Source organism: Populus alba, chromosome 2 (assembly GCF_005239225.2).
Source record: "Populus alba chromosome 2, ASM523922v2, whole genome shotgun sequence".
Lineage (NCBI taxonomy): Eukaryota > Viridiplantae > Streptophyta > Magnoliopsida > Malpighiales > Salicaceae > Populus > Populus alba.
The window spans coordinates 4,720,254-4,733,145 of record NC_133285.1 but is presented as its reverse complement, the minus strand read 5'-3'; the positions used below and the strand labels follow the sequence as shown (position 1 = coordinate 4,733,145).

Genomic DNA, 12,892 nt, shown 5'->3' with positions numbered 1-12,892 from the left:
TATTGCAATATTATTTTTTTAAAAAAATATATTTTTAACATTAATAAATAAAAATAATTAAAAAATAAAAACATTTTTTTTCTAGAAGAGTTACACGCTTCATGTGAAATGTAACGAAAATATAAGTCGCTGTAAGTAAGATAGTCCACCAATCATAATTAAGTTAGTATCTATGCTCAGACAATACACGAGGTACAGTGACTAGATGCCAAAGAACATTGTGGGGCTAGAATCCCATCGATGAGTGTGTACACCATTTGATTGATGCTTTTGTTTTTTGGGTCACGGCCAACTTTGGCTGAATTCTATTGGTCCTCCGTTAAAAAAAAAAAAAAAAAAAATATTATATGGATCCATCATCCATGTATTCAGTCTCCGTCTGTTTTGATGATCAACCTCTTTGCCTATATGTGACCGATTGGATGACAGCAAATTCCGTGAAAGAGGCCTAGACGGACGGGCCCCCGTTTGTTTTAACCTAAACCAATCTTCAAACTACTACACGTGTTCCTATCACAACTCTAATTTCATACCTCGATCATTCTCAAAAAGCGAGAGATCTATCAATTGATTGTTTGAGAGCTGGTCTTGCGAAGGGAATAACATTATTACCTGTAATATAAAACACGTGGCTGTTTTACTGTGTATATTTTTACTGTTTCTCCTTTCACATCATAGTTTTGAAACCCGATCCGGTCAAATAATCGGGTCATGGGTTAGATGGGTTGACCCGGGTTAACCAAAAAAAACTGTATATATATATAAAAAAAAAAAACACTTCTCAGTTCATTTCTCATTTCTCAGTTCATTTCTAATCTTACATTTCTGCATCAATTCTAACATTTCTAATCTGAGAGCATTCTAACATTTCTGCATCAATTCTAATAGTCATTTGTTCCTTCTAATGGCCAATAATTCTCATTTCTCAGCTCAACAATCCGAGAGTGAATAATTAAAAACAGAGAACGAACCATTGGCAAACCATAACATCATTCACTGTCAAACCACTGGCAACACCATAAGTCCACTGACAACATCAAACAAGTGAACGAACAATGAATCGGCAGAGAGTTCATCAAACAAAATCATGATAACAGTTCATCATGCAAACAAACAACACAGACGAATATAATTGATGCAGAAATCGGGCTATAGAAACAGAGGTCACTGGTAGAAGAAAATACAGACACTGTAGCAACAATCGGGTTGGAGAAACAGAGGTCACTGGTAGAAGAAAATACAGACATTGTAGCAGCAATCGGGTTGGAGAAACATACCTGAGGGCCGAGGTTTCTTCTTCTGCAAAATCGATGGCAGCGAGTGAAAGAAGTATGAACTTGAATCGGGTTGAAACTTGAAACTTGAAACTTGAAACTGAAATTGATGCTAGAACCCAGAAATGAGAAAACGGTCAAGAATAAACAAAACAGAGAGTGAAAGAAGGAGATTCAAACCTTTTTCGCAGAGATCAATGGTTAGTTGCTTCCTTCTTCTTCTACTCCGTTCAATTCGGGTGAGACAGATTAGGTTAAGTGCTTCGTTCTTCTTCTGTCTTCAGTGTTCAGCCACTTCAGCGTTTTAGGATTTTAGATGTCATTAAACGGCGTCGTTTAATGACAGGGAAAATAAAAAAAAAAATTGACCGGGTGGACCGGGCCAATTCCGAAGCGGGTCTTGGCCTCCACCCGGACCGGTTCCGTGCCCGGGGCGACCGGGTCCCGGATCAACCCGCCGGGCCAGGTTCGAGTCTTAAAACACTGTTTCACATTTCACCAGGGATTGGATTGTAATAGTGAGATTTTTTTAAAAAAAATAATTTGGTACTCAAACTTTGTTTTAGCGCAATTGAACCCAAATTAGAACTTAATTGAATTTCTTTTGTGGCCAGGAATTAAATTGAAAGTCAGGGGGCTAAAGCGCAAAACAAGGGTGACATGGGTGGTGAATTAAAATTTATTTGTAAAGTACATTTTTGTCCCCATATTTTTTTTGTTATAAGGCGACTGGTCCTTTGTATTTTGAACAATTACATTTTGATACTAAACTTCATTTTTAACACTAAAATGTTAGATATTTGTTTCAAATAGTTTCATGTGATGAGGAAAGTTTGACTGAGGTGTTTTTTTACCTTAAAAGTGCATAGAAAAATCTAGATTTGAGGTTGCAATGAAATTTATTTCCAGGTTAATTTGGGGTTTTGACCAATTTTTTGAGATTAAGGACTGGTTTAAAAAGGTGACTAGGATGATTTCTAAGTGTTTTGAGTTGAAAATGGGCTTCTAAAATAAAAAACAGTTACCTGATTTTTCAGCCACTGCGATGGCTGGAATCCAAGTATGATAAGCGATGTATTTTTTTTAAAATCAGCATGTTATCCGTCTTATTATCTAAAAAAAAATTAAAGGTTTGTGTAACTGGCCTTGAAACTGGAGACCCGTGTGTAGGCCTTATCCTTTTCTCTTTCTTTTTTTTTTTTTTTTTATAATAATTTTGACTATTTTTATGATAATGCATTATTTGATATGTTATCTTTTAAAAAATAAATTTTAGGTTTATGTCTTAATTAGATTGTGATGATTGCTTCACTTCACTATAATCAATGGTTAATATTTTTATATTTTTAAATTATTTTGATATGTTAATGTTAAAAATCATTTTATTTTTTTAAAAAAATATTATTTTAATATATTTTAAAATAATTTTTTTAAAAAAAATCACTACCTGACAGTATTCTTCTATTACGCCCTCTTGGCTATCGAGTCTTGAAAGAAATCTTGGCGCAACTGGCTTTTCTTTTCTTTTTGTTTTTTCAAGCGAGAGATAGAGCACGGACGGTAACAAAAATATGTATTCTTTTGTCTTGCAAGCTGTCTTCTCTAATTTAATGAGCTGCCCAGCTAATATTAAACTGTCTTCAAATATACGAACGAACCCACAATCAAATTACATACCCGTACTGGACAAGATTCAGCATAGTAGTGTTTAAGAGTGTATTTGAGAGTTTAATAGTGGTTATTTTTTAAATTATATATATTTTAAATATATTAAAATAATATATTTTTTATTTTTTAAATAAATTATTTTAATATCATTACATCGAAATCATGTGAAAACATAAAAAACTATTAATTTAAAATAATAAAAAATTTAAATTTTTTTAAAAAATATTTTCAAAATACAATATTAAACACACTCTAGATATACAATATTTTTTTTCTTCAAAATTAATTTTGGACACCCCCCTCTATATGTCACTTTCAACTCAATATATTATATATATACATGTCACTTTCAACTCAAAATTAAAAAAAAAAAAAGCGATATTTTAACAAAAAAGTAACCTGGATAACTATTCTTATCCTCCTCGATGCTGTCTAAATACTTTGTTGTGCAACCATTCTATCGACGCAACACGTGTTGATGTTTTTTAACAAGAGACTATGGATAAAATATCATTTTCTGTAGCCTATAAAGTATTTTCTAATAAGATAGATAAAAAAGGACAGAAACTTGAAAAAAGAAAAGCATCGGCTAACCAAGAAAATATTTTATTAACTCAAAGTCGACGAAGTGATACATTTATAATTTTTATCATATTTTTTTTTTAAAAAATAAAATATATGTATATATTTTTTTTTCTTTAAATTAATATTTTTTTAGTATTTTCAAATTATTTTAATGTATTAATATAAAAAATAATTTTTAAAAAATAAAAAAATATATTATTTTAATATCTTTTCAAGTAAAGATATTTTAAAAAACATTTTAAACCACACCTTTAAATAAAAATAAATACTTAGAAATTCTTTGTCTTCGCAAATTCATGGCACTTTCAATGGTATCCTCCCGATAAAAATACAACAATTTTATTCAGTGATTTGGATTCTACTTTGGATAACATTTCTTTAAAGAGCATAAATTACAATCGTTATAAAATACGTTAATTAATTTATCGACATCTCTAAAAGATAATCGACAAATCATCCAATTGAACTGGGTCAAGTGGCTAAATTAAAATTAGTCCCTTTAAATCTTATGTGGAGTTTATTTTATTTTTTAAAGAAAATATATGGTTTGCATATCCAACACTTGTTAATTTTCACGACACGTACTGTCCATACGTAACAGTAACTGACATGTATCATTATTAAAACAGGGGGGTTGGTAAATGTTAACAACAAAACGCCCTCCAATAGTTGTTTTAAAAGAGATAAAATGTTACACGGGTTGTGGCCTAGTAGTTGAAAGAACTTGTTTTTTTTTTCACACCAAGATTCAAGCCTTACTTATGTATGTCTGTTACCCTCGCGGTGCCTTACTTGCTCACTGGACTTGCAGGATGTTCAGTGAACCTGGGGATTAGCTGTAATGCGTGCAAGCTGGCCCAGACACTCCGGGTTAAAAAAAAAAAAAAACGATAGAATGTTGGGTGACCTTTCAATAGAATTGAAATTATTTATATATTAGGTGTTTGAAAAAAAAAATGTTTTAAAAACCGAAATTGCATTATAGATTTTACTAGTTAGGTTAACCATGCTCTATCATGAGTTATATATTTTTATTTCCTATAAAAAAATTATATATAGAAGTTTTTTCAATGTATTCGATATTCAAACATCAAAGGAGTTGCTTTCAACCAATTAACTGTACAAGTCTATTGAATTTCCAATTAGCTATTTTTTACAGATTCAGAGAGAGAGAGAGAGAGATAACCTATTTTATCCGATACAAACAAGAGATTACTTGCTCTAAGCACTTTGTTTTATTTAATTTGTCCCATAGTAATCACCAGCATCCCATGGTGTTGAAGGATACAAGTGCGATTTAGGTAAATTAAGATAAGATAATTTATTGCAAGGAATTGGGAAACAAGATAAGATACCGACTGGCAAACAGAATATTGTGGATAAGATGGTTTTGTAAACTACACATTAACTTTTCAAATTATATTCTAGTGAAAACTGCCTCCAGTGATCTCTCTCTCTCTCTCTCTCTCTCTCTGTTTTGTTCTTAAGAAAACAAGTTTCTATACTTGGTTTGGTTGCTTGCGACTGTAATTTAGTTCATAGTTTACCACTCCCTGGCTTGCTTGCTGCTGTTAACAACTCGGGCAAGCTTGGGCTTATCCATCTTTCTTTCCCATTTTCAAGACTTAAAAGAAGACGGGTCGAAATACAATACATTTCTATACATGGGTCAAGCCCATAACGAATCAAAATGCCTGGGCCCAACCCATCATAGTTTATCTTTCGAATACCTGTCTTGTTGATTTTGTAAATCAAACAGTGAAATGCCTTTTATTGATAATCTGAACTAGTATTTCTTGAACAATAACAACATATCTTTTCTCTCGAATATTATTCTCGTTATTTAATTTTATTTCCACCTCTTCTTATTACATGAAAAGAAAAATCAATGTTTTAATATAGATTATGCACATTGCATTTCACTGTAAAATTATTATTTTGACCCTGGCGAGCAAGCTTGGGTTTAGGGATATAAAAACCCTTTTCATGCAGCTTATTAGTGGTTACATTAGAAAAGGATGTTAATTAATAATTTCATGTTTTTTTTTCTACAGTGTAATTATAAAGTGACCCTTAAAAAAAGTTCCTTTTGGTTAAGGAACTTTTTTTATATTTTTTTTATACATGTCAATTATTTTTACCATGGATGTAAAGTTATTTTAGGTTTTTTTCTATGATTTTTTTTTTTGTAATTTTTATTTGGAGTTATGGGTAATTTGGTATTTTAAAGTTATGAGTTATAAGATTCTGATAAATTCATAGAAAAAAAAAAATGAATCTCTATTTTTAACAGATCAAGTATTAAAAGTTAAAATCAAAAAAAAAAATTATAAAACCGATATATATCCTAAAAAAAAAAATAATACAAAACACAATTCTCATGAACACCCCAATAGGCATAAATTTGGCGCACCATGTACTAAAACAATATGATTACCAATCCAAACTTTATAATAAAATTATTTAATTTGCTATTAGGGTTATATATTATTTTCACAAGGTCCATTAATTATTGTGATAATGATTGAGGATAAGTCGATCATTTCACATTTTTTAAGGACAATGCAATAACTAAATTACTATTAAAAACAAAACAAAAATTAAACTAGTGTGTAAAACCTTTTTACATTTTAAATCACAATAAAGTGACTAAATTACAGTTAAAGGTACAATATTTGAATTGGTGTTCAGGGGTTTTTTATTGTCTCCATCCTATTTTTATATTTACAGTCAAGTTGACCGGGGGTAATTTAATATTTTAATAAACAAAGTATTATTTAAAAACAAAAAATGGTTGAAACATGTGGTGTTGCCCAACGATCAATCATTGACTTTTACAATGGCGTTGGGAGCGATGTATTAAGCTTTTTTAGGTGATAGAGTGCACGTTGGTGAAAGATCGACGATGTTGTTGCGACAAACTATTTTCTGTCATTTGTCTTTTCTTTCTTTGTGCCTTGTGCTTCATGCATGCCCTTTCAAAAATTAAATATTTTATGTTTGTATTTATATCAATTTTATTCTTTAATTAAACTATTTTTTATTTCATTTTACTTTTGTATTCAATTTGGCTCTTTTTTTATTGTTATTTTTTAAAAAAATTTCTTAATTTACTTTACCTTTCAATTATATCCCTCATTATTTTATTTTAATTACTTATATACCATGCTTGGTACTTGTTCTCTTAGTTGTTGTTCATTTTGTTTTTTAATTATTTTTATTGATTTTTTTTTTAATTTCAATATATTGATATTTGAATGATTAAGAATTTTATTTTGTTTTTCTTTCATGGGATAATCCCAATCTCATAACTCTGGTTATAAGTTTTAAAGATAAGCTCGATATGGCTTTCATTTGCTTTCTAGTTTTTTTGTATATATATATATATATATATATATATATCATTCATCATGAGGTTATTAAACTACGAGCTTTGTGATTTTTTTTCACTTTTCTTCCCATAGAGTTACTTCGATCTAATATTTCGAGTCATGAGTTAATAGAGTTAATTCTATTTAACTCGAGTTTTATTTATGTTTTTTTAATTAATTTTTTTCTCATAATTTAGTATGCTTGAAAGTCAACTTCTATAATTTTATTCATTTTTTTTTTGTATAAGGTTATTTCGCTCTTATGACTGGGCCATGAACTTCACATATAAAATCGAGTTGAGTTTTTTTGTTCATTTTAAAATTTTTTTTTTTTAATTTATTCTTCACTGTTTGATTTATTGGTAATTGAACTTTATTTTTTATGAGTTAATCATATTCTCACTTAAATTTTAATTTATTATCAAATAAAATAATTAAAAATATATAAAGGATATATTTTTTTTATTGTACTCACAAGCAATTGTCTTTTTAACTAGTCATTGATTGTTTTTTATATAATTATATTATATTATTAAATTAAATTAAATTAATGATATCAATCCTAGATTTTTACTGATTTGTTTTTAAAATACTATCATGACTCGTAACGTCCAGCGAGCCACCTATGAACTTTATAGGATAGATGGTTATTCATTTTATCTATTTCAAATTTTAATCAACCACAATTATACAGTATTTGGATTTCGGGCAATTCAGGAGTGAAAGGGGCTAACGGTGGGCTCCAGCTCATCAAATCTGAATAAATTTTACCCATCAAGATTCTGTTCACTTTCTTTACCTGGTCCAGAACCATTGTTATCACACTTGAGACATGACCATGGCTATTAGAAAAAAAGAAAGAAAGAAGACATAAATGGGCACAGCAGACAGCAGTTCAGTGGCTTTTGCAACTTCAGCTTTACTTTGCATTCTCACTTCCGCTTCACAGTTTCGTCTACATATTCCCACCATGAGACCGAAAAAACTCTGTTTCTTCACCTTTACCTTCTTCACTTTATCTGTCTTCCGAGTTGATTCAACTCAGCCACCATTCTCGTGCGACTCGTCAAACCCATCAACAAAGGCCTTCCCTTTTTGTGAAACCACATTGCCCATCAACCAAAGAGCCAGGGACCTGGTCTCTAGGCTCACGTTGGATGAAAAGATTTCTCAACTCGTCAACTCAGCTCCACCAATTCCAAGACTCGGGATCCCGGGTTATGAGTGGTGGTCCGAGGCATTACATGGTGTTTCCAGTGCAGGGCCTGGCATTCATTTCAACGATAATATTAAAGGCGCCACTAGTTTCCCTCAAGTCATCCTCACTGCTGCTTCTTTTGATGCCTACCAATGGTATCGCATTGGTCAGGTAAGAACACTCTAACAAAACCTTAATATTTCTTAATCACTACTTGCGAAAATATCAGTACATAAGTTCTATATATCTTGACTTTGATTGTGTTATTTTTTCTTTGAATGTGCGAAGGCGATTGGAAAAGAGGCCAGAGCACTGTACAACGCAGGGCAAGCTACAGGTATGACATTCTGGGCACCAAATATTAACATTTTTAGGGACCCGAGATGGGGGAGAGGACAAGAGACACCCGGGGAGGATCCATTGGTGACAGGGAGATATGCAGCATCATATGTGAAAGGGGTTCAAGGGGATTCCTTTGAAGGAGGAAAGATTAAAGGGCATCTTCAAGCCTCAGCTTGTTGCAAACATTTTACTGCTTATGATTTGGATAATTGGAAAGGCATGAATCGCTTCGTGTTTGATGCTCGCGTAAGTGTGTCTTGCCCAAATGGCCTTCACCCAATTTTTTGTGTTCTGGCTTTCCGTTTTTTATTTTGTGCCCTTTTGGAACTAAAATAAAAGATACTTCCGTGTTTCAAGTGCTCTATAATAACTTTTGTTTGATTCAAAAAGATTAGACTGGTGGATGATATCCTTTGTTGGGTTTTGCAATTATGATAATCTGGTCATTTGCTTTGCCGACATACTTCAGGTTTTGGAAATTAGCAAATGCCAAAACATAAAATTACAATTTCAATCTGTTGTAATTTATTCTAAATCCCTTTCTCCAATATATAATCTGAGCCAATTTTTTTTTTTACTGCTGTAGGTTATTTCCTGGTTCTAGGATTGCATCAGTTTTGAGCTAAAATGTCTGAAGGCAAAAAATAAAAAATATATCATTCTCTGATTCTTTTCTTAGTCAAGTCACCTTAAGACTTTCTGGTTATCACTGTAGTGCACTAGTTGGTGAATGATGATTATTATTATTATTTTTTTTAAAATCAGGTGACCATGCAAGATTTAGCAGACACGTATCAACCACCATTCAAAAGCTGTGTTGAGCAGGGGAGAGCCAGTGGGATAATGTGTGCTTACAATAAAGTTAACGGAGTCCCTAGCTGTGCCGACTACAATCTCCTTTCCAAAACTGCTAGAGCGCAATGGGGTTTTCGTGGGTATGTATTAAAGCAGTTCATACATCTGCAGTGCATATTCTTGTGAATGGGACGCCACTCCATATGAAGTGTTCATTGGTGTCAATTATTGTTTTGTCATTACCAAAATGTTTCAATAATCAGGTATATCACATCAGACTGTGATGCTGTTTCCATCATCCATGATGATCAAGGATATGCTAAATCACCCGAAGATGCTGTGGTTGATGTGCTTAAAGCTGGTACAGGACCTACCTCTTGATCTCCTTGCCTATCTCACAAAGTTGCATGTGCTTGTGTGTTCGGCTAAGGTTTGTGGTATTGGTTACATTAACTCCTGCTAGGAAAGAATTATTCGATGCTGGACCCGTTTAATCTTATGGGTCCACCAGTAAAAAGGAGCTTGTAGGTGCACCGAAGTCAATGTTAGTCGACAATTGGCCCATCACTCTTATCATTGTACCCTTGTTAACTTTTCTTAGGTGTTTTGGATGCTAACTATTCTCTCGCTATCTGGTCCTTCTTTCTCTCTTCTGGCTGTATGTGAAAAAGATAGAATTCGCATGCGGCATGTAGTATTCAATCTGCAATTAGATAATTGAATACAATCACTGCAAATTAAGTTTTACAGAACAGGAAAGCAATTACTTCGTGTGTTGTGTTGCCATCCCTTTGATTAGTAAACGTTGACACTTATTTTTCCAAACACAATGTTACTTGTATGACTGAGAGCTTCTAAATAGTAAAAGCTTAAAATGACTCCTAGACTCATGATACTCCTTTATCACAGTGTCTACTTTAACAATACAGTTCTATAAAAATGGATCAATAGGATGAGTTGGAAAAGTGATTCGACATTCTCAAAGTAGTGAAGTTCTCACTTACATGTATGTTACAGAACAATTAGTGGATTCTACATATCTGTGGAATAATGGACCAGGATATTCCTTGTGTCAAAGAACCACTCAGCCTAAATGCTTCAGCTATTAGGCTAGGAGAAGCCCCAGGAACTGGGTTTATATAGTTTTCATATAACATTTTCTTTATACTACATCCTTGACCTTTAGTAGAACAGAGATGCTGTTCGATCAGTTTAATAATGTTGATCATAGTTAACTTTTCTAGCATTCAATAAGAGTTTTAGTTTCATTTCAATCAGGTGGACTTTAGCAGGTAAACCAAAGTAGCCTTTTATTTTATATTTTATCTTTAAACTTTGTCTAACATACATGTACAGGCATGGATGTTAACTGCGGATCATACTTGCTGAAACATGCCAAAGTGGCAGTGGAACAGAAAAAACTGTCTGAATCCGATATTGACAAGGCCCTTCATAACCTCTTTTCTGTAAGGATGAGGCTAGGCCTTTTCAATGGACATCCTGAAGGCCAGCTTTTTGGAAACATTGGTCCTGACCAAGTTTGCTCCCAAGAACACCAGATACTAGCTCTTGAAGCTGCCCGTAATGGCATTGTCCTTTTAAAGAACTCTGCAAGACTCCTCCCACTTTCGAAATCCAAAACCAAGTCTCTGGCTGTTATTGGCCCTAATGCCAATTCTGGGCAAATGCTTCTTGGAAACTATGCAGGCCCTCCATGCAGATTTGTGACCCCGCTGCAAGCATTGCAGAGCTACATTAAACAAACGGTTTATCACCCCGCTTGTGATACAGTTCAATGCTCTTCAGCTTCAGTTGACAGGGCAGTGGATGTAGCAAAAGGAGCAGATCATGTAGTGTTGATGATGGGCCTGGACCAAACTCAGGAGAGGGAAGAGCTTGATCGCACTGATTTGTTGCTTCCAGGGAAGCAACAGGAACTCATCATCGCTGTTGCAAAAGCAGCCAAAAATCCAGTTGTTCTAGTGCTTTTTTCTGGAGGTCCTGTTGACATTTCGTTTGCCAAGAACGATAAAAACATTGGAAGCATTTTGTGGGCTGGTTATCCTGGTGAGGGTGGTGCCATTGCCCTTGCAGAAATCATGTTTGGTGATCATAATCCAGGTAAAGTTATGATCGATGTTTCAAAAGGAAAGGCTGTGCTTCTTTATTTGTCAGCAAATGCATGAGTGATGGAAAGTTTTATTTTTTTTCTCGACATCTTATGGTTACTTTGGCACTAGACCTAGAAAGAGGCGGTTGCTTTTTGGGTCGGTAGGTTTTTTCCGAGAAACACGCTGGTGGAAAGTTTTACTTTATTTTTCGACATCTTATGGTACTAACAATGAGTGCATGATGCTATGTAGGAGGGAGATTACCAATGACTTGGTACCCACAAGAATTTGTGAAAGTTCCAATGACAGACATGGGGATGCGACCTGAAGCTTCTTCAGGCTATCCTGGCCGTACATACAGGTTCTACAAAGGCCGAAGTGTTTTTGAGTTTGGTCATGGCATCAGCTACTCAAAATATTCTTATGAACTAACAGCTGTCTCCCAAAACACACTCTACTTAAATCAGTCGTCAACAATGCATATAATCAACGACTTCGACTCAGTTCGTTCCACATTGATTTCTGAGTTGGGCACGGAGTTCTGTGAGCAAAACAAATGCCGTGCAAGAATTGGAGTGAAGAACCACGGAGAGATGGCAGGCAAGCATCCAGTTTTACTATTTTCGAGGCAGGAAAAACATGGAAATGGCAGGCCAAGGAAACAGCTGATCGGATTCCAGAGTGTTGTATTAGGTGCAGGGGAAAGAGCTGAGATTGAATTTGAAGTGAGCCCTTGTGAACACCTTAGTAGAGCTAATGAAGATGGCCTGATGGTGATGGAAGAAGGAAGACATTTCTTGGTTGTAGAAGGTGACGAGTACCCAATTTCCGTTGTAATTTGATATGGAGAATGGGTTCTCAAAACTGAAAAGCCAGTATTTACTAGTTTGACGGCGGTGGTACCATGTCGGTGAACCCAGAGAAAGGGGTAAGGCACACACCCAGAAAAATAATATATTTCAGATGTATGTCGATAAATGTTACTACCTATTTCATAGTCATCAATTGTATCTGAATTTTCACTCTCTTTTCTTGTTTCTACTTTATGGTATGACTGAACGGTAAAGTCGAAGCTCTTAAATAATATAATAAATAGTATTTTAAAAAAGCTCGCACACACCACTTCGTGGGCAACGCTCACGCTCTTCAAACAGCGCTTGTGACATCTCTTCACCTCTGAACGCTGCTTTCCAGGACAGTATTGGAAGCGTCTTACCTTTCTCTTTCCATTTAAAAAAGATAGTGTGTGTGCACGCAGAACGATGGCTGGGCTCTGATGAATCTTTTTTACTTCCTTTCTTCTCTCCCTTTTTCTTGTCAAAATATAAGGGTTTGTTTTGTTTTTATTTTTTTAATTGATATTTTTTTTATTTATATTTGTTTTATTGATTTTTTTTTTAATTTTTAATTATTTAGTTTCAAACTTGGTTCTCATTTTTTTCATTATTGGTTGTTTATTTTTAATATTTTTCTAATTGAATTTTATTTTTAAATTTTATCCCTTGTCATTCAATTTCAAAATATTTTTATATCAAATTTAGTGTTTAT

The 12,892-nt window shown here is 33.5% G+C and overlaps 1 protein-coding gene across 1 annotated transcript; it reads left to right on the top strand.

Moving 5' to 3' along the window:
- The first annotated feature begins 7,677 nt into the window (after positions 1-7,677).
- LOC118049161 (probable beta-D-xylosidase 7) lies at positions 7,678-12,371 on the top strand. Its single transcript, XM_035059078.2, has 6 exons — positions 7,678-8,267; positions 8,385-8,684; positions 9,204-9,373; positions 9,497-9,594; positions 10,590-11,354; positions 11,597-12,371. The coding sequence occupies exons 1-6, from the start codon at positions 7,773-7,775 to the stop codon at positions 12,184-12,186; spliced, it is 2,418 nt and encodes an 805-aa protein (XP_034914969.1). The 5' UTR covers positions 7,678-7,772; the 3' UTR covers positions 12,187-12,371.
- Positions 12,372-12,892: the final 521 nt, after the last annotated feature.